Source organism: Cygnus olor, chromosome Z (genome assembly GCF_009769625.2).
Source record: "Cygnus olor isolate bCygOlo1 chromosome Z, bCygOlo1.pri.v2, whole genome shotgun sequence".
In the NCBI taxonomy this organism is placed as follows: Eukaryota; Metazoa; Chordata; class Aves; order Anseriformes; family Anatidae; genus Cygnus; species Cygnus olor.
Window position 1 is genome coordinate 12,241,864 of NC_049198.1, and position 25,672 is coordinate 12,267,535.

Sequence of the window (25,672 nt, forward strand, 5' to 3'; positions counted from 1 at the left end):
TGGTTGTTATAGACTCAATCAAAGCATTTAGAATTGGGCTGAAGAAGATGCTTAAATTTTGAATACTTCGATGGTTGTCAAAACCCTGATGTGCTTGAAACCTTTGCAGTTATGTATTTGTGGCAAAATATGTTCTCATTATATTAATAATATATATTTTCTACTATTTAGAGTAGGGCCATTGATTTTCCAAATTTATAATTGCCTCAGGCAGACCTGAAAATGGGACATTTACAAAATATTTTTCTATTATCAGTACTTCAGCAATCTCCATGTCAAATAATGAATAATGCAGTTAGTGACAGAAGAAGAAGATTTGAGACAACCTGGCTAAAGTGTCTGATAACAAGATATGAAGTCATACATATTTAATGTCCCAACAGAACACGGATAATTATTCCCATGTGATAGCAGCTGCAGTGCTATGCTCTGTTATGCTCCTGGCAATGATTTCAGTCCAGTTGCTAACGAACAAATGAGTGACTCTTACACAAGTACTGCTACCTGGTATCTTCAGTTAGGTGAAATCAACATGATTTTAAATGGCAGGACAAGACCAAAAATTATGTAAGCACATCTGTATCCAAAGTGACTTCCTAGTAAATCCCAGTCTGTTTGTCATAGCCAGTTTTGGCAGAGGCCAAGTACTAAGTGGATCAGCAAGACCGAATATATAATTACACACAAAATATGGCAAGATGCACTAAGTTGTTCCTCCAGCACTATGAAGCATCTGTGTGGGGAACCAGGTTTTCAGGGCTGCCATTTAGGCACCTTTCACAACACTGAACTGACTAGAGTGTAAACACAATTAACAGAAAAGTAATCATCAACTCACCACTGGGGATCTGAATGCGTTTTTCAGAGCTCCATTCACTCCATTCTCCAAGGTCTAACATGCAACGGACCTGAACAATGTACCTCATCCCAGCATTTAACCTACTCACTTTGTATTGTGTCTGCATTCCAACAGATATTGTCTGGAAAAATAATATAGAATTGGTCTATTTTAACGAATAAGACATCAAGAAGTATGCTTGCGTCACTGACTTTTGAAAGGTAAGGATTTCAAACAGATATTTTTTAAGATGTTAATTACAAAGTAGTAAAGGTAGTGGCTGAATGAACAGAAAAACAGTGACATTGAGGTTCTGATGCTCAAGAATTGTAGACTTTCTAATAAGTACTTCATCAGATCAACATTGAAAAGAACACTATAGGTAGTTTGACTCAGACAATCTGTTTAATGCCTGTTAGTGGTTAGTTTTAGGTCTTACTATTAAGTGCCTTACTTAGGCCCTTTAAACATCTCTTCAGAAGTCTTTCAAGATACATAGCTTTCTCCATCTGTAAGGCATCAGCAATTTAGGTAGCATTGAGGCCATCTGTATATAACTTTAAGAATGATATTTTATCCTGGTATCCCAACTGTGGGAGTACTGTGGCCCACTCCTAGCAAAATGACAACAGTTGGGAATTTCAAAGTAAATAGTGTGAGTAGAACACCCCAAGCTTTCAGACATTGGAGGTTTGCCCCAATTAATCATGTTGAGGAGGATGACAACTCTCAGCCCAATTAAACAGTAACTAGGGAATTACTGACATCTGAAACACAGTCAGCTTGAAAAACAGCACTAAAGAAGCATGAAAATTTGGTGAGGGGAGACTGGAAACAGCAGCTGTAGTTGAAATTCAGTGTGATGCTATCAGAAGCTGCTCTGCTAGTAACATGACCTCTGCCTGAGCCAGACAGAGCAGTGCAGCCTCTCTCTCTGATGCTGTGGGTAGCTGCACTCCAGGCAATGTGGGTATTATGATTTATCTGTTGTATTGCTGACACTGATTTGTGACTGCATAGTTAACTGATTGCTCATTAATTATATTTTAATGAATCATTAAACTGCTTTGATCATGATTTGGCTTAAACAATGAGAACTGAGCAGTCTCTTACTGTGATGGCAACAGACATGTTGATGAAAATGTACAATTAAATATTCCATCAGTGGGCTAAATAGATCTATTTATCTTACTTTTTAGTATATGACATATCAAGGACAGTTATATAAATACCATGAATTTCACCGTCTCTGCAAGCTGTAACAGTACTTCTCTTTTTTTAAACAGATTTGGTTACAGTATTTTTGTATCCTTATAGAAACTAAAATTTTTATAGTACCAATTAAATTCTGACAAGAGAACTTATTGAAAAGCATTTACACAACAAATGTTTTTTTCCCTTACCTCTTCCCACTCTTCCTTTTCCTCAGGTTTTAGTCGTAGTTCATAGTGATACGCATGTGAATTAAAGCTGGCATCAGCTAATGGAGGTGGAGACCATTTTGCCCAAAGGTAGGTTATACTAGCAGACGCTTTTGCTTCTAGAGTGAGATTCACAGGAGAATCTGGCTGAACTGTATAAATGAAAAGTTTGTCATTAATGATTTAATTTTCTGTCAGAAAAGCTACCTCCTTTAAACAGTAGCCCTGTGAAGTAATGACAAACAAGGCTGCTGAACAAAGGGCATAGGGTGACATGATAGGGAGGGATCACAAAATCACAAAAGATCACAAAATGGGGATGAAGCAGGGTCGTCCCCAGTGCTTGCAGGTTAGCAAAGAAATGCCTACAAAACAGCATTATGGAGAAATCCCCCAAACACTGTAGAGGAACACAGCATGTTGGGGTGCCCCTCTTCAGTGCCTGTACAGTAATGCATGCAGTATGGGGAATAAAGATGAGTTAGACGCATATGTATGGTTACATGGCTATGTTCTCGTTGAAATCACAGAGACATGGTGATGTGGCTGCCATGACTGGAGTGTTGCAGTGGAAAGACACGGACTCTCTAGGAAGGACAGACTGGGGAGATGAGGAAGGGGCATTGCCCTCTATGTCAGTGACCAGCTGGAGTGTGTGGAGCTTTGCCTGGGGATGGATGAGGAGCTGACAGTGAATTTATGGGAAGACATGTCTAGGTGTTCTACAGTGAATGTAAGCAAGGATGGGTAACCTGGGAGGAAAACAGAGAGATTGTCAGAGCATCCAGGGATGGAGTTAGAAAAACTAAAACCCAAATGGAATTGAATCTAGCCAGGGATGTCAAAGACAACAAAAAGGGCTTCTACCAATAAATCAGTGACAAAAGGAAGACTAAAGAAAATGTGGGCCCTCAGAGGCCTGGCTACACAGGACAGTGGAAAGCCTAAGGTACTGAATGTTTCTTTGCCTCAGTCTTTACCAAAAAGACCAGCATTCAGGAATCCCAGGTCCCTGGGTGCAGGCTGAAAGCCTGGAGCAAGGAAGAGGTATCCTTAGTGGAAGAGGATCCTGTCAGGGTACATCTGAGCAAACTGGACATTTGTAAGTCCATGGCCCTGATGGGATGCACCCACAAGTGCTGAGGGAGGTAGCGGATATGACTGTGAAGCTACTCTCTATAATCTTTGGTCAGTCCTGGCAACCAAGAGAAGTGCCCAAATATTGGAGGAAAACAAGCACTCTTATCTCCAAGAAGGGCAAGAAGGAGGACCAAGGGAACTCCAGGCTGGTCAGCCTCAGCTTGATCCCTCGGAAGTTGATAGAACAGCTAATTCTGGAAACCATTTCCAGGCACATGAAGGAGAAGAAAATCATCTGAGGTAGTCAGCATGGATTCACCAAGGGAAAGTCACACTTCACTGACCTGATAAATATCTATAATGAAATGACCAGCCTGATGGATGACGGGAGAGCAGTGGGTACTGTCTTCCTGGACTTCAGTAAGGCCTTTGACTCTGTTGCCAATAAGATCCTCATAGAGAAGCTGTTGAAGTATAGGCTGAACAGCTGTACCAGAGGGTAATGGTCAATGGTGCAAAGTCAGGCTGAAGTCTAGTAGCAAGTGGAGTATCCTAGGTGTCAGTATTGGGTCCAGTTCAGTTTAACTTCTTAACGATCCGGACAATGGGGTAGAGTGCACCCACAGTAAATTTGCAGGTGACACAAAACTGGGGGAGTGGCTGACTCACCAAAGGATCATGCAGCCATCCAGAGGGACCTCAACAGGCTGGAGAGGTGGGCTGACAAGGATCTCATGGAGTTAACAAGGAGAAGCACAAAGCCCTGCACCTGGGAAGGAACAGCCCCAGGTACCAGTAGGTGCTGGGGGCCACCCAGCTTTAGAGCAGGTTGGTAGAAAAGGACCTAGGGGTCCTGGTGGACACCAAGTTGCATATTAGTCAGCAATGTGCTCTTGTTACTAAAAAGGCTAGTGGTATTCTTGGCTGCATTAAGCAAAGCATCACCAGCAGGTCAAGAGAGATGATCTACTCGGCTCTGTTGTGGCTGCACCTCGAGTACTGAGTCTACTTCTGGGTCCCCCAGTACAAGAGAGACACGGACATACTGGGAAGAGTCCAATGGAGGGCCAACAAGATGACAAAGGGACTGGAGCACCTCTCCTGTGAGGAGAGTCTGAGGGAGCTGTGACTGTTCAGCCTGTAGAAGAGGAAACTCAGGGGGGATCTCATAAATGTGTATAAATACCTGCAGGAAAGGTGCAAAGAGGATGGAGCCAGACTATTTTCACTGCTTCCTACTGCCAGGACAAGAGGCAATGGCCACAAACTGGAACATAGGAGGTTTTGTATGAACATTGGGAAGCACTTCTGTGCTGCGTGGGTGATGGAGTACTGGCACAGATTACCCAGAGAGGTTGTGGTGTTCTCCCTCCTTGGCGATGTTCAAAATCTGCCTGGATGTGGTCAGGGACAACCCGCTCTAGATGTACCTGCTTGAGCAGGGTGGTCCAGATGACTTCCAGAGGCCCCTTCCAACCTCAACCATTATGTTATTTCTGTAATTTGTTTTGTATTTCATTACATTAATTTCAGATAAATATGACCTTTATAAGAGTATAGTAAAATAACTTTTTTTTTTTTCCTCCCTAATAATGTTTAAGTGGACACTGATTTACCACAGGATCAGCAGATCTTAGACATCATTCTGAATTTGTCAGGCTAAGGACTAAGGAAATACAAATCATAATTTCATCAGGTTACTCTTGCAAAATGAAAAAGTCAGATATTTCATAGGTAAAAAACTGAGTACATTCTACAATATATGTATGCAGAAAACAGAATGGAATTAAGAACAGGAAATACTTGGAAACAAACAAAAAAAAAGTTGAGTGCTTGGGCAATTATTTTTACCCTCCCAAGATTGCAATGCCAGCAGCCAGAAATATGTTTATATTTGGAAAATTTAGTCTGGAACATTTCAGCTAGTTTGACCTAATTTGAAAGTTTTATAATCTGCTGTGCTAGGAACCGACAAAACTGTCTAAACTCAGTTGAGACTAATTGACATACTGGAATTTACTAGAAACTGGCGACAATTTTTCAGCCAAGATTAAAATGATAATAGAATATGCAGTTACTTAATTTGTAAGTAAAATGCGTTTTCCACATAAATTACAGGCACATATTTTAGATCATCTGTAGATAAACACTTCTCCATAGCAAGCTTCACATCATGAGGAAAGAAAACTTTCACCACTACTTGTTCTGGAATTAAAAAACAGATACATCTCCAACTATTTTTTTTCCATTTCATTCTTTCCTTTTTACCTATTGAGGTTACATCCACATACTGAGGATCCGAGCTGTTACTTCCAATCTCATTCGTTGCTGTTACAGTGATATTATACGTTGTCCATGGATTAGTGTGGTTTTTACTGAAGTAACAGGAATTGGGACCAGATGTTCTGTAGTCTGGACATTCATAGATTTTTTCTTCACTGAAATAAAATGATTTAAAAAGTTCAGAAGTTTAGAAAATGAATCAAAGTAGATAATTTTCTAGTAATGGCCTAGGTTCAGCAAAGAAGTTTAAAATGTTTAAGTCTATATATAATCCCACCCTCTGGGAAACAGTTCAGTGAGCGTCAAATGCTATTACCATAAATGCTCCATTGAATCATAAGCTATTTTTACTGCAGTTGTTCAGGATGAAGGCTTTTATCTGCTTTTTTATATACAGGTATATGTTGACAAAAGAATGGAAAGAGAAATTTCCAGAGACAGCACGAAGCAATTTTAAAAATGTTTGAAAGCAAGTTAAAAAGCAAATTAAATACATTCACTTTGACTACAGAAGAAAAGTTACTAAATACCTTCTTTCCATTCTCTGGAAAGTAACCTGATGGGCCCTAAGGCCAAGGAGTGTTTTATTGATTATTTTGCTTTCAGCAATGTATTCTTTTATCTGCTTTTGAATGTGATGATCATCACGTCTCTTACCTATTACCTTCATATGAGTCTTCAGCTTTTTTAGCAGAGGGATTGTTTTGTACTCAATTAAAGCTGAACTAGGTGAGGTACTCAGCCTTTTCTAGGTGTGAAGAACTGTACAAACCCAAAGCACTAGTTGAGATGGCTCCAAGGTAGGTCTTAGTCCCATTGTTATGCTCGATACATCACTAATAACAAGGTCTTTCAGTATTCAGGTAGTTTTGTCTGGGTTCACAAAGCAAAGATGGAAGTAAGGGGACTACACCTGAGAGACAGTAAGCTAAGAAAGGTAACTACGTCTCAGATCTGGAGTGCTTGGCAATGCCTGGTTTTCAGCAGATCTAATAAAACTGACAAGCATCTATGACCATCTCCAGGTGGGGCAGTTTTGGGCTGTGAGAGGTGTGACTTAAGAGGCTCAAAAAAAGTTCTGTTCTGATCAAGACTGAAACATCTGGACTTTCATAAAATAAAAGTTCCACAGATATGCTCACTATAGATGAGGGGAGCCTCATCTCTCTCAGATTATTGTTGATTGCGGTAACTTTATTAAAAGCTGCATCTTTCCTGATCAATTAATACGTATGATCTGGAGCTGGTTTAATTTAAGCAGGGAAGTCTGAGGCTTTACCTTATCTATTCTGAACCTCACTGGATTTATTCAAAAATATTCAATCTCTGAGCCTCCATGCTTGCTTGGACATGTTCTTAGACCTCTTTTTTCAGGAAGAAAGGGCATTTATACAAAGAAGCACAGGTTAAGCAAAGTAGATAAACATATCCACATTTTATTTGTAACAGTATGAGGGAGTCACAGATTTACCAAAACAGTAAGTTTTGAGATGCAATACCCACACCTGGTTTTACTCCATTTTGTGAACAACCAGGCTGGCTACGAATCCAGAAGGGGAAGTAAAGTCTCTCAGATTTTCTCCAGATGTGGGTTTGCTGTGCATATTAAGGGAAAATTCCATGACAGGGCCCTGAGGGAACCACCAGCCCTTACTGTCACTGCCCAGCCTCCCTCGGGGCCTCCCCTGACCCTGCCTGTGGCCAATACCGCACTTCAGCCCACCACAGTAGGGCCGGTCTCCAGCTCCCAACCACCATGCCATGGGCCCCACCAAGACGGCCTTGGCCTGTAGGCTGGCACCTCAGCCCAGCCCCACCTTGTTCTGTTCCTGTCCCCAGGGTGGTGCTCTATGCCTGGGTCTGCCCCTGGGCTACCCTGCTCAGGGGTGGGATGGGCCCTAGTTGGTGGCCTTGCTTTGTCTGCCCCAGGGAAGCCCCTGCAACCCCCAGGTGGCCTCCCTCTGTCCCTCATGGTGCCCTGATACTCCCCTCCTCAGAGAAGGATGCGCTTCAGATAAAAGCTGTGTGCGTATGTCTTTCCCAGTATGTGTTTAGAGCAGGGAAATTAGCTCAGATGAGTTTCAGTAGGGACAGGCTGAAAGTTTGGTATTGGTTGTAGCCATGTTTTTTTTCCACCAAGGGAAAGCCATTCATCTGTATAGCCCGTGTTGACTATTTGAGGTGTAACATGGATTCATAAAATTGGCTTTCACAAACTAATGTTATCATTCCCTCATTCTGTCATAATCATGACTTGACAACTTACTTATTCATCGCTTTTTACCTGTCCTTGCTGTAGAACAGGGTGTAATTGGTAGGAAGTCCTCCATCTGAACCAGGCTTCCACCAACAAGAAAAGGTTTCCTTTTCTAGAGAACGACATCTTATTATCTTAGGTTTTCCAGGATATGATTGACCTAGAGAAGTGCAGAAATCCAGCTAGTTATATTAGGGTTGGACAATGTTTTTTTGTTGTAGTTGTTGCTGAATGGCAAATTCAACAAGAAATGCTTGAAAAAAATAATATTATTTGAACCTATGGACTGAATTTGGTAAATAAATCTGCCTGGGAAAAGGGCCAAAACTTTCAGAAAGTAAATATATACTATCTCAAATTTCTGAAACGGCTTCTAATACTTTGTTATTTCTCTTTTTGAAAAATAAAAATGTCATTTTAACCTAAACTTTGAAAGTGTTCAGTAATCTCCAAAATGAATTAAAAAGCATGGAGTCAAATGCATGACATATATATATATATTTTCCTAAAATATCCCAAATCTTTATCTTTGGGTCATCTTAGAATTAAATTTCACCTCCAACTTTGCAATTGAACCAAAATTCCATTATTTGCACAACTCTAAAATTATCACATATTTGGGGTAAATTGTATGTAAGACAAATTAGAGAAAGAAGGAATCAATGGGATGGATGGAATATTTTGTGTACTGGCAACCTGTATGTATTCATTAATTATTTGAATATTCCATAATTATTCCATAATAATCTTGATACATTTTAGAATACTTCCTGTAAAGATTACTTGTCATTAACTTCCAACAAGAAAATAGACCATAAATTTACATACTTTTTGACATGAAGAGCATGTGACTTTTCAACCTAAGCTTACCTTTACTTCATTAAAGTTCCATACCATATCTCTAATTGTGTTACTATTCAAATGATGCTAATTCCCAAGAAGGTAACAAGGACGGAGTGAGTGCAGGGACGGAGTGAATGCCTTTCATCATCACCACCACTTTATCATTAAATTAATACTATAAAAAGAAAAGAGGACTCAAGCCATTTTCAAAATCTCCATACAAAACTTTAAAAGAATTTAATTTAAATATGTACAGGTTCCAGTGATGGTCAGGATAGATCAGGTAAAGCCTCAGACTTCTAAAGGAAGTGTTTTAAGGAAAACAAGTGTTTCAGGAAGTTTTGTACTTACCAGTTAGTCCCATTGCAGTCAGAGGAAGTAACAATATAATTTGAATTGATGACATCAATTTCTGCTTCATGGTGTCCACTTCTCCCCAGGGGGGAGTATCAGATCAAGGGATCACTGTAAAATATACCATCATGCAATAGTCAATAAAAATATGTAACGTAATATGTATCCCTTGTCTTGATCAAAGTTCTTTTTGAATTGCAGCTAATCGATTCTTGTTATTTCTCAGAGGTGTGGCATGAGTTACACTTCCACTTCAGAGGAAGAAAACCTGAATTGAAGAGCAGTAAGTAGATCTTCCTTAAGGTTTTTGAATGGTTAGCAGTGCTGGGATTAGGCTTTCACAGCATTAACTAATCTTGCATATTTATTTGTCATCTTGGGACATAGGATGCTTTTCTTAAAGTTCTAACATGTGACTCATTAATTTACCTGAGGAATCAGACTCTTAATAACAAAAAATATGTTTATCCCTGTTGATATAAAGAAGAGCTCAACATTTCTGAACTCTGACAGTCCTGAAAAGAGAAGATAAATAGAAAATATCCACTATTTACGTATATGTTAAGGATTTTTGAGCCAATCTCATGACTTCTGAATATTTGGGACTGGCAGTGTTGAATTCAGATCACCTGAGATGAAGAGTCCTACTCATTCTTTCTGTTCAGCTCATTGTTTTTACTGCATTTATTTTTGCTGGAAAGTGGAAATGCCCAGAACAGAGAAAAGAAACCAAGGGAAAAGTAGTGTAAATTCACAGTTCATTTACCACGTGGAAACGCAAGACAAGATGCAATTATCCCTCTTTCTTCAGCCTGTAAAGGCCAGAGGCAGTATTGCAGAACTCAGCTGAAATACAGTGGGACGCCACCAGCTGTGGAGCCCCAGTGCCTGCAGAGGGCTGACACCACTAGGTGTCCTCAGCATTCAGGTTACAGCTCGGGGTAATCGGAAGCCCCTGCTGCTGCTAAATCTGCCTAGCCTGAAGAAAAGGCAGAGTATGACTTAAAGCAAACCTCCTGCGTGTCCCACCAGCAAACTTCCTGCGTGGAGATGGTGACTGGTGTCTGCTATTAGATTCTTTGTAGCCAACCTTACTCTATGAAACTAAAGAATAACGATTTACTGTCTGAAAAGGAAACTCCTTACCTCAGCTTTCCACTCCTACCAAGCACATCGGACAGGTATTTTGTGCTTGAAACCCGTTCAGTGTAGAACAGCGTGAGAACAAGCTGTCTCTTTGCAGAGGAAAAATTCTTTGTGGTTTATCAGATGACTCAATTTTCATTATGCAATTCATTTTCTGTATCAAGAAACTACAACCCATCAGCACACAAATGTTTCTCAAGTGCACAGGCAAATGAAGTATCAGTCAATTTAACTGATTCTAAAATGTGTTTATTGTGGACAAAGTGCTAAAGAACCACAGTCAGCTACACTTTCATAGGCTTCTTCTGAATATCCAGGCACACTTCATTTATGCAACTGAGCTACACTGCAGAACTGCATCTGTGTTAAACTCCCTTACAGCAATCTGTGCATAGAGAGTCAATGCGGAGCACACCATTTAAATATAAACTCCAGTTTTGTGTAATCACATGCAAATTTTATGTCTGTAAACAAACTGCAGGCCCAATTGTTAGTGTTTAACTTCTGAAATGAGCTGAAAATTTGGTATTACATAATGCAGAATGCAGACCACTGAGCTCATGCAAGGAAGAAGCATGTTCTTCTCAAGGTGAAATATTGAACTATAAACAATAGCCATTTCATGTACATACGATAACACAATATTTATTATTATAAAAAAAAAACACAACACAAAACAACAACAAAAACAACAGTTGAATGTTTGCAAAATACACCACTTTCAAACTGAGACTAATACTGTGCTTCCCTATAGGTAAGTTATAACTGTTTTTTTTTTTCTTTCTTTTAGAGACATATCTTTTCTGTGTGATGAAAGATAGAGAGGCATCATCAGAAAGAGCTGAAGTAGAGCACGCTACAATGAAAGCAGGATAATTTTGGAAACTGAATAGCCAGAGAATCAAATTAATAGAAATAGGGTGAAATTAATTAATTTGTAAGCACGTATTTTTTCTTGGGATCATTTGTTGTTTAAAAATGAGATGATCATGAGCCACTTCTGTGATGTGGCTGTGAAAAAGAACAGGAGAGATACAGGGGAGGATTGTGGACTTGTTACTGCCACATACTAAATGTATGGGACATAAAAACTCCATATGCAGGGAAACAATAGCAACAACAAAAACACAGAAACACAAATAAATAAACAGGTTAACATATTTAGAATGGATATAGAAAACTACTAATATGAGCAGGGACACAGAGCCTGTCTCATGACTGAGATTTAAAGAATTGGCTTCTTACTCCTTTCAAGGATATGGTTGTCTTCTATAGGCATACCAGGGGATTAGAATCAAAAGAGGGAACATAAGAGTGTATGAACTCTACAAAATGTTGCAACAAGAATAAATGGCTGTAATTAGTTCCAAAAATTAGAAAAAAAAAAAAAAAAAAAGACAGAAATGAATTTCTGGAATAGTCGTCCAGAAGCAAAAATCCCATTTAGTTTTCCCAGGGAGTCAGATGTATTATGAAATATATATGCCATGATTGTTTGTGATAGCTGGGGAGTGGGCTTTATGATCCAATATGTGCTTTCCTGGCTATTTCAATTCAATTTATATACTTTGAATTATTAGCAATTAGAAAACTGTGCACGAGCATGAGATGGCTGGATATCCTATTTTACATTCAGAATTTAATGCTTTCAAAATATTTTCTATTAAAGAATTATGAGAACTTCTGGTTATTTGATCATAAACATGTCCTTAAAAGCATCTAAGAAAAGCATCATTCTATTTGTGATTTGTATTGCTCTCTGAAGGAATGTCAGCAGCAGCAGAGTAGTAGCCAGGAGGCTCCAGGCATATTAACCATATTCCATTTGTTCCAGTGCCTGCGTTTCCATGGTTGCTTGGTATTTGGTATTTTTGGTTCAGATATTTCTTATAAGGCCTCTGAAGAGATCACGTGTTTTTAAAAATATTTGCTTTAATAGAAAAAAAATAATGTCCACTTTGTTGTAAATACATCAAACGGGTACCTTCCCTATATCTGACTTGAAAATCTTTTCATAAAAGGATAACTAGTATTAATGAATATGTTGTATGGAAAGACTCGCTTTTTGGACTGAATGCATTCTTTTATAAGGGATACAGTGGACACTGATTTGCTAGAACATCATGCAAAACCAAGGCTAGAGTAACTGATAACTAAAAGTCATATGCCTCCTTTTTGAAGGTTTTGATTTAATTCCAACAAAGTTATTACATTCTGACATTGTAGTTGAATTTCTTCCTTTTAACACAGCTGTTATGCAATCTTCAATAGCTGCATATCGAACACCCAAAAATTGTGCACCTGGATGCGGACAGAAATCATTACCGAGGTATTATAAAGCACAGAAGCAAGTAGTGCTATACATTACTGTAAAATAACCCTACTGTGTAATTAATAATAATATGAAATTTTAGCATTGAAAACAATGCTTACATTGCAGCTAGATGAAGCTGGAAGTTAAATACAAATACTGAATCTGGTGCTGTGAAGCAGGGTTGAGAGATTGTCCTTGTCCTACTTTATTTGTAGCTCTTGTTGTATGCTGATAGATACATTTCTTGAGACTGACAGAGAAGTCTTTACCTAGTTCTGCTCAAATGGAAATATTTCCATCTGCGCTATTTTCAGGCTTGCAGGAAGGGGAAACAATTGCACAGAATCTGCTGTCAATGGTATTCTGTCCATCACAGGCTTTGTTTGTGCTGCCAAAGGGATCTAAAGCCTGAAGTGCTCTACCAATCCACACTGAACAAGATTCACATTCCGACTAGTTACGATGATAAATAATGTTCGTCTCTCAGGCCTAGGGGAAGGCAATTTAAGGATTCTCAAAATGCCATAGTTCATTATCATTTGAAAGGGTGAACTACAGCTGTGTGAAACCGAGTACAAATAAAGAACGGAGTAAAGCAAGAAATGTGGCGGTTTCCTATTCCATCCAGAATCCTACCGGCCTATAGCTGAATGTCGAATATTCATTCAACTGTTCTGTGGTCATTGCATGAGTCTGCCTTCCTACGCTGAGTTCTTATGCCAACACTGATGACTTACGTCCCTAACTGTGACTTAGGCATAGCTATCATTAGGTGTGTTTCTCAATGATGGTGGTTGGGATTATACTGAAAACTTAAGGTGTGTATGTGCAGTGTGTTCTGGGCTCTGCTTTCCCACCCTGCATGAGACCTAACTGGAAGTCTCCAACTTCTAAGTCCCTCAGGCAACCTTCATGGAGGTATATGAGCTCTAGAGAAGGCAGGCAGTTCAGACATGCCTCTGATCTACATTTCTTGAGACTAATTCCAGGTGGCTACTTGTAGCATGTAGGTTTTATTGGCTGCTTTGCAGAGACACATCAAGTTAATTTCTTGGGACCATACACTTCATATTTTTGTGTTGTGTAACCTGAAGGCACCTATACATTCCTTTAGATTTCACCTGAAAAGCCTGTATCAGGTTTTCTAATATATTTTTTCCTAAGTTCCTCTCAAATAAATCTTGTCCTAAGGACCCTTTGTAGTCCTTTATTTTATTTATTTATTTATTTTTTTGATTAGCAGTCAATACAGGATGATGAATGGAATAACTTTGCTCACTGATGGAGATAGATTTCTTAGTGTGGAAGACTTAAATCATATTTGGAAAAGACAAAATCATGAAAGCCCATACTCCTGAAAATATTTTATATACACAAGTCACTCGCATAGTATTTATGCACCTAACCTAATCTATGCCTATTGATTTTACAGAACTGTGCCTGGAGTTCTTTTTAAAAGTCTCAGCATCTAAACTGACATGACAGGCCAAGACAACTGGAAGAAAGCACCACTATCCCTACTTTACAGATTGGGAGCCAATACAGAAAAAGATTAAGTGCTTTGCTCAAACTCATACTAGACATGTACAAGGTAAAAACTGATCCTTTCTCACTATCTTTTTTCCCCCAGAATATCACCAATTCCACCTTTGTAAAACCATAAAACTGTTAAACATGATCTAGCTAACAACAGTAATTTTCCTCCACCAGTCTCATGGCTCTCAAAGATTCTGTTTTCTTCTCTGGTGGTCTGTATGGTTAGTCATAATTTCGTGATTTTTATCTGTATCTTTTCAGACAAGAAAAGCATAAGCTGTAAAGAGAAAAATTTTAGAGACTGAAAATTAGAATTTAAGTTAGAACTTGAAAATTGCTCTTTAAATACGGTGGAAATTCATCTCAACCAACTGCTAAGTCCTACTCCACAGTCATTATCCTACTATGGCACTTTTAATTATTATTTATACATAGCATAGTCATGAAATATAAAGTCTAATTTCCTACCTAAAGGATTCATGTACGCAAGGAAGATTTTTGCTCGTCTCCTTGGCGAATGTCAGATCACTTGATAATCTGCAAGAAAAAAAAGAGTGGTTCCAGGATTCGTATATTACTGGAAGTATTGCTACTTTATTCATAAAACACAAAGAGCAAAAAAAAACCCGCTCATTAGCTGATTCAGATACTGACAGTCCAAGTCAATACATTTAAACACTGAGAGCAATAGCAACTATTATAAAATACTGTGTTACTGTACAGGCTTTCCATTACCTGTTTCAGTAAGAGCATAATTTTTGGTTTTAGCAATTTAGGTTGCAGCCCAGCTTTACTAGTAGATTGTGCTAGGTTATATGATTAAAACCTAATCACCATATAGACAAAAGCCGGGACAGGATCAGATGAAAAATGACGGGGTAGGGGGAGGAACCCTGGCAATCTAATCAGTGAAAATGGGGCACAGGGAATCGGCTACGCCTAAAACTACCAAAGAAAACAATCAGCCCATTGTCCCTTGTGCAGAACCCACCAGGAGGAGTCAACCAAATTCCCTTCCCAGTACATGTTGCAGAAGGATGGAGGTATAGCACTCATTAGGGGATGCAGGGAGAAAAGAATTTGGGGAATATGGCAGTCTTATTATGGGATATTTAGTGGAGGGACAAACAGCAGGGAAAGGAAGGGATCAGAGTGGACTGGGGGGAAACAAGCATGGGAAAACAAGGAGAAGAAGGGAATAAAGGGGCCAGTCAAGTGTAAGCTTGTCTGACTGGGATGTGTGCCTGATCACCATAGTCTACGCTATACCCTCATTAAGTTCTATTTCTGTTGTCTGGGTGTGCTCTGTGCTGAGTGGGTGCATTTGTGTGCTGGTGAACTTCCAGCTAGATTAGCCGGCGAGGAGGGTGAGAGCTCTGAGTGGGATTGCAAATCTCTAGGCTCGTGCGCAACTCCCCAGCAACTGAGGACATCAGCAGACCTGGTGCCAGCTACTGGGTGTACAGCCAACCTAACACCAGCCACTAGAGTGGTCCACATTTTGTGCAAATACACGCACATACAAATCTATAGCACTGCCCACCCATTGGGAGCAGACAGGCCCCAAGGACATGGACGTGCAGCAGTCTCAAATCTATTAAGCTACCTGACTCAGCTACCTCTAATGGACTGAAATTCAGTGGTTTATTAAAAGAGCCACCGTGTGCAGTTGACTCTTCTTTGTCATCCCATTTGACTACACTCTGCTGTTAAGAAATAGTCTAGATCAGCTTCACTGGGCAATCTATCTGCCACAGCAAGAAAAACTTTTATACATGATATTACTAACTCCATCATCCTATTTCTTATGAAATTGTCTTTCTTTAAACAATTTGAAACAATAGAATATTTTTACAACTAACATAAAGAATGGTCTAGATTTGCCCGGATACCAGGTGGGAAGCTGTATTACTCAGTTACCAGGGTATTCTTTTGTTTGGCTTCATTTCAGTAAAGCTAATAAGAACAATAAAAATACCATGAAATCATCTGGCAGCTAGACACTATGCCGTTACAGGGGAACAGATTTAACTGAGGGCAATAAACAATTTTTTTTATGTGCATATATAAAATTGCATAGATAACCTACAACTGAATACGGCAAAAATATGTTTGCACTGAAGTTACTCAACTATGGCATAGGGTGAAAAGTAGTTCAAAGATGGAGCTCAGTGAAATCTTTCCTGTTTTAAGGAGGACAGAAATCTGATCATCGGTTTCAGAGCTGGAAACAGAGTTTGATTCAAGATTGGTTAAATAAAAGATTTCTCCCAAAATACAAGATGCGTTGTAGATCTTGATCACATCATAAAGACGTTTTAAAAATGAAGCAATTATTCAGCATTTAAAAGAAAGTCTAGTTCTAACAGAAAACACATAGTTATGATTGCTAAATTAAAAATTGTGAAAATCACTCTTTCCTGTTATGTTTAGAAATAAACCTTCCTCCACTTTTTCAGATTTCTGTAACTTATAATTACAAAAAAAAAAAAAAAAGTTCTATCATGCCACCAAATTTTATTCTGCTCTCTTGACTGCTTTCATCAGGAAGCGATACTATGAACTAGTGACAGATCCCTATGTAATACGACTGGCTTAAAAAGGTCATTTTTACTAGAGCTGTGTAGCTGTATAGTAGCTACTAGATTGTTTGTATCTCAGTGATCAGAAAGGTAAATGATAGAATCGGTCATATCAAACACAGACACTCAACCAAGGTATTTATGTATCAAATAGTCATTGCTAAAATCATATTTATTATGATAGCCCTGAGAAGAAAGATAGAATCCGACCGTGGTAAGTATAGTACAAAGAATAATTCATGATCCTAAGAACTGAAAAATAACAAAGTAAAAATACAGAGTAGAAGAAAGGGATATAACAAACAGGTCAAAACTTGAATATTTTTGTTTTGAAACTAAGGATTATTTTCATTACAAAATATTTTCAAAATATCCCATAAAATGGAAACTGCCTATGAAGAACTAGTTTTGAAAATCTTCACTTTAGAATGTCAAAAACTCTTTTTCGGCTAAGAGCACTGCACGCAGATTTTCAAAATTCTAAAATGAATAAATATCACCAAGTAAATATTAACAGAAAACATTTTGTTTTGAAATTTTCTAGTAGAACATTTTTTGAAATCTAAGTGGAGTATGCAAATGATTTCAGTTCATTAATAATTTTTTTTTTTTTCCATGAGAAGATGTTGTGATGAAAAATTTCTGATAATCTTCAGTTATACACAGAATTTCAACAAGCAATGCAATGGCACGAATTCTTTTGCTATCTTCATATTTTTGGTGACAGATGCTAGAATGACTAAAACTTTTCAGTAAGCAAAGGAACAAGACTTTGAAAGTAGTAAAGGAAACATAGTAATGAAGAAAATTGTGAAAGACTTGTGGAGTGAATATGAGGGAAAATGGTAATGCAGAAGGACAGAGAAGAGGGAAAGAACAAATAAAATGTTGGCAGTGGACAGTAAAGGGTTGGATAAAAGTGTACTTTTAAATATATTCTAGTATCCCCTTTGGTTTTCAAAGCTTCTTCCACTGGATACTACCCTAGATAGCTTTTTCTTGGCAAACATATGTGATGGATTTGAGCAGAGGAGAAGAATCTCTGGATCTTAGTGCCTGCAAGCATCAGTATGGTAATGCTGAAGAAAGCTGTGACCTTAGCTCTAGCACAGACTCTTTTATTCTCTGTCACTGAAACAACCCCTTTTGGCTGAAGTCTCTCTTCAAAGCCTTATGATTGTGGTAAGGCTGTAACAGAAGGAACCTGGCTGCAGGGGAACAAAATCTTTTTCTTCAATCACAAATATATTCAATAATTAACAATAGCAGCGGGAGCAGAGAAAACTATTGAACAAGTAATTGTTTTCTGTTTCAATGTTCTCTTTTTCAGGAGGCCCTCAGTACGAGGTCATAAAAGCAGCTGTTTCTTTGTCTTTTTCCAAATATATGCTGTACACTTAAACTTGTATTGCTTAAGTGACTGTAGGGTTACTCCATAAAACCACGTAACTACCAAAAAGTACTACTCCAATCAAACTGATATAAACACTCAATGTACTATGATCTGTGAACAAGAACATTTCCCAAACATATTCCCCAAGCTTCAAACTTGATAGAAGAGCTTTGTAGTTGCATGCTAAAGGCTACTAATGCCACATGCAGATGAAATGGCACACTGGTTAGCAAAGGTAATGAAATCCCTTATCCCGGTAATCTAAAATGGAGAGATTTTTTTCTTACAATTATTTGAGAGAAACAGCTGACAATAATGTGAATAAAACAATATTTAACCTTCAACCTTCATTTTACTGAGCTTCAAACCATTAATCTTTTTGCACTGCTGACTCAAAACATTATATTCCCTTTAATATTAGAACTACATGGATATGCAGGGAGGTATCTATCCCACCTAGCTCTAATCTTGTTGGAATTTTGTAGATATTCTCCAGTACCTAAATCCTAAATAGACTAGAGTTTAACACATTTTATACAATTATTTTCTGCAGGTGTTTAGATAGCTGGTGTTAATCCCTAATGTGAGTAGAAACCACATAATTTCTTGTTACAGAAAATCAAATGTTCATATTACTCTCAGCTCCCAGACAGCCAGACTGGTAAAGTATCGACACTGCTGTATCACAACCCTGTTGAATTCCACCTAGATGATCAGCTTGTAGCAAAACTGTCTTTATTTAATTACAGGTTTGCAGGGAAGAAAATACCGAACTCCTAAAAGCTAAGATATGCGTCTCTGAAGGAACTGAATTCACCCTTTAGTCAGCAGTATGAATTTCCCTTTTCATTTCTGCATGATAAACTGAATGAAGTATAGCACTGACCTGATCTACCCCCCATCTTCATCCCAGGCTGTTATTCCTTGGAGATTCTCAGACATGGTACATTGTATTTTGGATTCTTCGTTTGTTTTGTAAGAATAAGGAAATGACCCTGAGGTTGTAGGCTGTGAGACTTTTATGTACTTGTTTACAGAATTAAAACTTACACTGCAATCTCCAGAGGTTAAAGGTAAATTCATTAATGTATTCATTCATTAACCCGTTCATACATTAACTCACTCGTTCTGTTCTTGAGAAGCTGAAAGGACAGTGCTGTGTCGCCTACTGATGAATGGATTTCTAGCAGGTGATACTTGCATCCCTGACAGGGAAAAATGAGACATGCCAAGAAACTACTTGAAGAAATCCATTTTGCAAAGACAGAGGCATCGTCATTGTGCAGCAAATGCAAACAGATGGCTTCATGAATAAAGAATAATTAAAAACAGAATATTAGGTTTCAGGCTTTGGATAGTGTTTAGTTTTAACAAACTAAGGACATAAGCCTCTCCCTTACCTCTGCTGTAATAGCAAATATGTCAAATTATATTTAACATGGACGTTTCAGTTGGCCTGACTCCTCTGTGGAGTTACTACATTCCTTGATTAAATAATGAAGAAATAGCTACTAAGCAGAATTTGGAGAAGAAAAGCTTTCATGGAATAAAAAATACACATTCTACTGAAGTAAAATCAATTTTAACACTTTTCTTCTGTATGTTTGTTTTATTTGGTGATTAAAAAACTCCAACTGAAACGAAGGGCTTTTGGCTATAGCATGTATCAATGCATCAGGCTACATCTGATTTTTCAGTAAATGTTCTTGATTCGCTGTTTACTGTGACTTGATTTAGTGACTGTGAATTTTTTTTTTTCACTCAGTCTCAGAATGGACCCATGGTGTGCATTGTAATTATCAGTTTTTATACACTGATATACAGGGTCACGACTTCATCTTGGAACAAGGGAGTCAGCTCTGGAGTTCTCTCCCTTTAAAATGGCATACTTCTTCAACATGATATAACCTCCATCCACGTTAGGGCTAAGGGGGAATGTATGAAGGTAGAGTATTGGAGGGGTCACTTCAGAGCTGTTTGCAAGCAAAATGATCTGATTTTCATGTAAAAGAAAACTGACTGAAATTCAAAAGTTCTGAAAACTGCAGGTAGGCAAAGACGACTTTTTATAACAAAGCATCTGAAATGTCAGATCCACATGCTTTATTTGGATAAAAGATACCTCACAAAAATGTCAAAAAAAAAAAAAAAAGAAAGAAAGAGAGAGAAAGTATGAAGGTCATAAACCTGAAGCATCAATGACATTTCTTTTAGATGTATTTGATATTTACATGGAATCAAAGAGAGGGCATAAGCTGTAGGAACCTTCATGCCTGCCCTTGGTATAATGGATTTCATGGTAAATTGCAGCAAACTAGTAAATGTTACTAACAGCTGAAATAATTTTAAGCATGGTAATTTAGACCACTGGAAATCAGCCATTAGCCTCTGTAATTAACATCAGCCCACTTTGTTTTATATCCCATTACAATCAACATTTATTACCCAACCATAGTTACCCAATCATATTTCAGATGGTAATAAAATTCATTTTGTGTTTAATCCACAACACTGCTTCCATAATCCCTGAAATAAAAACCTTATGCTGACATTTAAGCACATAGAAATGGCAGGAGGAAAAAAACGCCATAACTGTCGGTTTTACTTTACGTAATAACACAGCCCAGGCTTTTAAGTCCTTGCTTACACAAAGACTGACCTTTTCACTTGATATAAAAGTCATTTTTATTGAAACTTGGATCCACACCTTCAGCCATTATTGTTACCTGCATCTTTTCATGTTGCATTTCTAGTGGTGCCTTTTACGGTCTTATGCCTGCATCTTGGCTGCACATCCTACTTAGAAGCATATTTTGTGTAATGCCAATGGAAAAAATGTTGAAGAATAACACAGCCATGTTTTAAACTGCTCTTTTCATTTAATCCTTGATTTGCTCCACTGAAACTATGTCTGATACATGATTTGACACTGTTTGGTAGACATTGGTACCAGACTTTCAAATCCGATGCAGACTGTTTAAAGGGACATGACAGAATCCTTGAGCCTGAACAGTCAGGCCTCTGTCTTCTCGCTCAAGGTCTTCTTCCATTTGAAAACTTTGGGCCCCTCAGACTGAAGAGGGGCCCCTCCAGAAAAAAAGGATGGGTACATCCCGAAAAGTCTGCCCATATAACACTCTTGGGTGGCTATCTTCAGCAGTCAGATCAAAGCATCTCAAGTACACAGAAAGTATTAGTGCTCTAAGACCCAGCCAGGAGAAAAGCCAGGTAAAAGAGGCCCATGGCGCCTTTCCTCCCTCCCCCCTCGAGTTTTGTCCCAAGTGCAGCTCAGAGAGCACAGGAGACTCAGCTTGTAAAGCTGCTATCTGGATGAAGAACAGGTTTTTTGATTGCCTCAGGGTAGTCTTTCAAGATGGTGCAAATAGCAATAGGACCTTAAAAGGGCAAATTAGTTGCAGACTATACGGATGGGTGAATAACACACTTAGAAATCTTTAGATGTAGACACATATTTTAGAAATAAATACACCAAGTGAGTCACAGAAGTCCGTTGGATTATATGGAGCTTTTCAGCGTACTGCTTTTCTGCTTTTCTTGCTCAGATTTATCAAACTGATATTTACCTCATTTTCAGAGCCCTAGCTGCCTGTAAACATTTGCTAGCCTACTTTTCATGTACATAGCTATCTTTTCTGAAGCATGCTGACTGGTAGGAAAATTACCAGCTGTTCAGTACCACAGATCTATTCTTCTTCGTAGTTAAATGCTGCTGAGTAAAACACACTAAGAACATACTTAGTTCAACAGCCACCTCTGCTATGTTCCTAAACTGCTTCAGACATCTACTGTCAATGAAGTAACACGCTGGTGCAGATCTTATTTGTCCTTTCCAGACTATGTTGTGAGCTACTCAGGACAGGTACCAAGAATGACAAAGTGAGAGCCACGGGCATACAGATCTGAACACAACCATAAACCTCATGTTATCGTCCTTCTACAGAAGCTGTAAGTTCAGTCTGAATGTTGTAGCATCCTATACAGACAAGAGATAAGCAATGCCCCAGTGATGAAAGGTTAAATAAGCACAGTACCATTTACCCACATCTCAAACCTGTGTTTTATCTTTGATATGAAAACCAAATTGACGGGACAGGTTTTTTAATAGAGATTGCTGGTACACTCCTCCTCCAGTGATGCAAAAGCACAAAGGTTCTGCAAGTTGTTGATGAGCACTGCATTTCAAAGATTACTCCTCTACTTCAGTTCCCAACTCTAGTATAATTGCCAAATTCTTTTATTGCTCAAACAAAAAATAATTATTTGATGGGTGAAACTGGTACTTGAAAGTTCTTAAGTATGCAGAGATGCAGCTGAAAGGAAAAGGTCACTGGCTCTTTTTCAGTTCTCAAAAGCTCTGATATGACAAAGATTGTTTACTTTATCCCTGAGTGTGCCTAGAACAGTTTCACAATCATGTGTGTGGAGTAGCATACACAAGCAGAGCATCTGCAAATAAACATATACACAATAACAACCATGTTGCTATACAAAGTGTGAACATTTTTCCTTAGGATGAACGCTTGTTTATGAACCTAAGCTCGCTCCTTTTCATTCCAATACTCAATCCCAAATCACCTTCTTGGTTTCAAATCATTTGCAACATTCAAAAGCATAAACAAATGCTGTGATTCATTTTACAGAATCACAATTTGAGCACATACTTTGTAAGACTTGATAAGCATGTAGATTTCCTTTTAGCATAGTATTAAAGCTCTATCGTATGCCAATTATGTATTCATGGGAAAATTGCAAATAGCCAGATGCAAAAAGAAAGCAGTCTTAAGATCATTTGTGTGCTAAAGGCAAGACTCTCCTACTGAGGTACATGATACTAAGGGCACCTGTTTTTCAGGAATCACTTGTTATCCTATTTCTCCCTGTGATGGATTTTCATATGCACAAGATACCATGAATAATGTATTTTCTTTACATCTATATGTGATAATTTCACCTGTTAAAACTAACTCACTCTAATGAGAATTTCACAGGCTGGTCAGATTTGTAGTTCAGTGTTACTGTCAAGCATAAGTTCTAAGAATGATATGTTCATAATTCACATGGCTCAGCAAAAAAAGCACATGGCCTTAGTCCTTTACTAAGCTATCTGTATGAACCTCTTTACTCTTTTGAGAGTCCTATTGATCTGAACTTCCTTTCCAATATATCTCAATCTCCTCTGTGAAGAATTTAATGGGAAATGCACATTGCTTTGCTTATTTTTATTTCTGTAATGCTAAGTATCATAGCATCTCAGGATTTTTTTCATGCAGTACCTACAAAATATGAACTGCTGCATGTGAAATATACTACATTAGGTGGAGTCTTAAAGCAGTAGCAACTAAATAGACATGAATTACTGCAACAATTTTACATATTAATTCCTTCTTTGACACAACCTTTGTTCAAATTCTTCAAGAAGCAAGCATCCCCCTGCAGGAATTGGAAGGTATAGTAGCAGCTTCTCAAGGTCAGTTTTGTTATGAGGTTGAATTCACCAGTACACACTCTGATATTAAATCAATGTTATTACACGGAATGCATACATTTTTGCCACTCAGTGTATTTAGTAATTAGGTATAACAAGTCCATTACTAGAAATTAAAATGGTAGGAAATGATTTATGCTTTTGGTACCATGACAGGAGAAATACTCTAGATTATGGGCTAAATGCATCAGTTGTATAAGCAAATAATCAGCAGGAAGTACAGCTAGCACCGCTAATATCATTATTTTAAAAACAAAAATTCTCAGTAATACAGGTCATAACTGTTAAAATCAGAGTAATTTCTGCAAGCTGTCTTTCAGCTTGGAGACCTGCTGTTGCTACTTAAGACCTAAATCTATATTTAGTTTCCTTAGTGAAAGCATATGTTCTGAAGTACAAATCTGTGGATAGGAGAAGGAAATATATTTCAAGGGTGGAAAATCATGGAGGACACGAAACCTTCCAGATAGTGTCCCAGAGGCAGAAAAGACAGAAGTGCTGGGACGCATGTGCATGTTCTGCTGGTGAAGGAGAACTAGAACTCAGCTCCAGAGCTCTGTTCCTGTCCCTGCTGACAGCTTAGTCTCTGGTATTGGACACCTCTTTTACACCTGCAAATTGCACAGACACCAAATCTCACTGAGATATGTATCTTTTAAATCACATTTATAATTTCTATGTTGATAAAATGAATTTCCAAGATACTCTGAGGTCTTTAGATTGAAGGCAGAAATATTGCTAGCAGCAATTTAGTTATGAATAATTGTAAATAAAAAAAAAAACCAAGTGGCAGGAATTTTGAAAAAATTGCAAAGAATCACAGCATGGATGAAGCTGGAAGGGATTTCCGGAGGTTGTCTAGTCCAACACCACTGCTTGAAGCAGGATCAACTAAAGCATGCTGCCTAGCATCAGTTCTAGTTGGATTTGGAATATCTCCAGGACAGAGACTCTACAAGCTCTCTGTTCTACAGTCTCAACCTCTCAACCCATTCAACCATTTTACAGCCCTTGTAAAAAAGTTTTTTTTTCTTACATTTAAGGGGAATTTCCTGTATTTTAAGTTGTGCCCATTGCTGCTTGCCCTCTCACTGGATACCACTGAGAAGAGCCTGGCTCCATCTTCTTTACTTCCCCCCCATCAGGTACTTACACGTACTGATAAGATCCCCCTGGGCCTGCTGTTCTCCAGGCTGAACACTGCCACCACTCTCAGCCCCTCCTCATACAAGAAATATGCCAGTACCTTAATTATCTTGGTGCTCCTTTGCTGGATTCACTCCAGTATGTCCATATATTTCTTGTACCGGGGAGCCCAGAAGTGGACACAACACTCCAGATACTTTACCCTTGAGACCCTTCAGGACAACATTCCAAAAACATGGCCAAAATACATTACTAATTCCATTTATTAGGGAGAGATTATGAGGCCAGTTCTGAAATAAACTTTGCGCTAGAGTTCCGCTATGCTCATTTTCCACTGGTGAACATGTATAAGAACTGGCACTGAGGTTCAGGAAATTCTGGTTCTAATCCTGAATCTCTTTTTATTTTCTTTTATATGATATTTTTCCATTAGTCAAATTCTGACTTTTTTAGAGGAGCTGTGCTCATAACAAGAGCAGCAGCCAATGACCGAATTCCTTTACAAACCACTTTATTTTTGACTTTACAGCCAAACCATTAAATAAACCATATAAATTCTCAACCTGGGAACACACTGTCATTCTTCAGAATGTTCATTTGCTTGTGTTTGGCTAACTGCATGGAAAATAAATGCTTTGTCATTTCTTTTTTTTTTTTTCCTATCCCCCCATTACTATGCAGAATGGTAACCCCCAACAAGGTTGTATGGTATTTCTCTTTGAGTGATTGCACTGAAATTACATCCTAGTACACTTTAATAGTTATCACTTTACCGAAAGCTCAGAGTGACAGCACATTTCACATTACTGAGGAACATAATTCTTCGTCCTTTTTAGCACCTATATAATATTAATGCCTATGTTTTTTCCTGCAGCTTTAATTATATGACAGTGTTTGACATTAAAACTCAGCAAAACCTCTGACTTATAAGATGAAAGTAGTACAAACTTACAAAGTCTGGGTGGAGTACCTG

General features: G+C 38.3%; 1 protein-coding gene and 1 long non-coding RNA gene across 15 annotated transcripts in view; one reads left to right on the forward strand and one right to left on the reverse strand.

The window, feature by feature from the left end:
- Positions 1 to 25,672, reverse strand: part of PRLR (prolactin receptor) — a 166,788-nt gene that overhangs the window by 18,728 nt on the left and 122,388 nt on the right. For 11 of the 12 annotated variants that reach the window (XM_040542206.1, XM_040542201.1, XM_040542207.1 and 8 more), the window contains 6 exons: positions 14,541 to 14,609; positions 9,074 to 9,187; positions 7,907 to 8,039; positions 5,608 to 5,777; positions 2,242 to 2,411; positions 839 to 980 (listed from right to left, as the gene is read on the reverse strand). In XM_040542206.1, the coding sequence (XP_040398140.1) occupies positions 839 to 980; positions 2,242 to 2,411; positions 5,608 to 5,777; positions 7,907 to 8,039; positions 9,074 to 9,143 (685 nt within the window). In that variant the 5' untranslated portion in view covers positions 9,144 to 9,187; positions 14,541 to 14,609. The remainder of the gene's footprint in view (positions 1 to 838; positions 981 to 2,241; positions 2,412 to 5,607; positions 5,778 to 7,906; positions 8,040 to 9,073; positions 9,188 to 14,540; positions 14,610 to 25,672) is intronic. The other variant, XM_040542202.1, reaches the window with a different exon arrangement.
- Positions 974 to 19,664, forward strand: LOC121062333. Of its 3 annotated transcripts, XR_005815518.1 has the most exons (5): positions 974 to 1,059; positions 2,268 to 2,349; positions 9,303 to 9,359; positions 13,969 to 14,127; positions 18,797 to 19,664. It is a non-coding gene; the product is annotated as an uncharacterized LOC121062333 (long non-coding RNA). The 3 variants fall into 3 exon arrangements; XR_005815517.1 differs by lacking the exon at positions 18,797 to 19,664 and having other exon boundaries at positions 13,969 to 14,515; XR_005815516.1 differs by lacking the exons at positions 13,969 to 14,127; positions 18,797 to 19,664 and adding an exon at positions 11,013 to 13,131.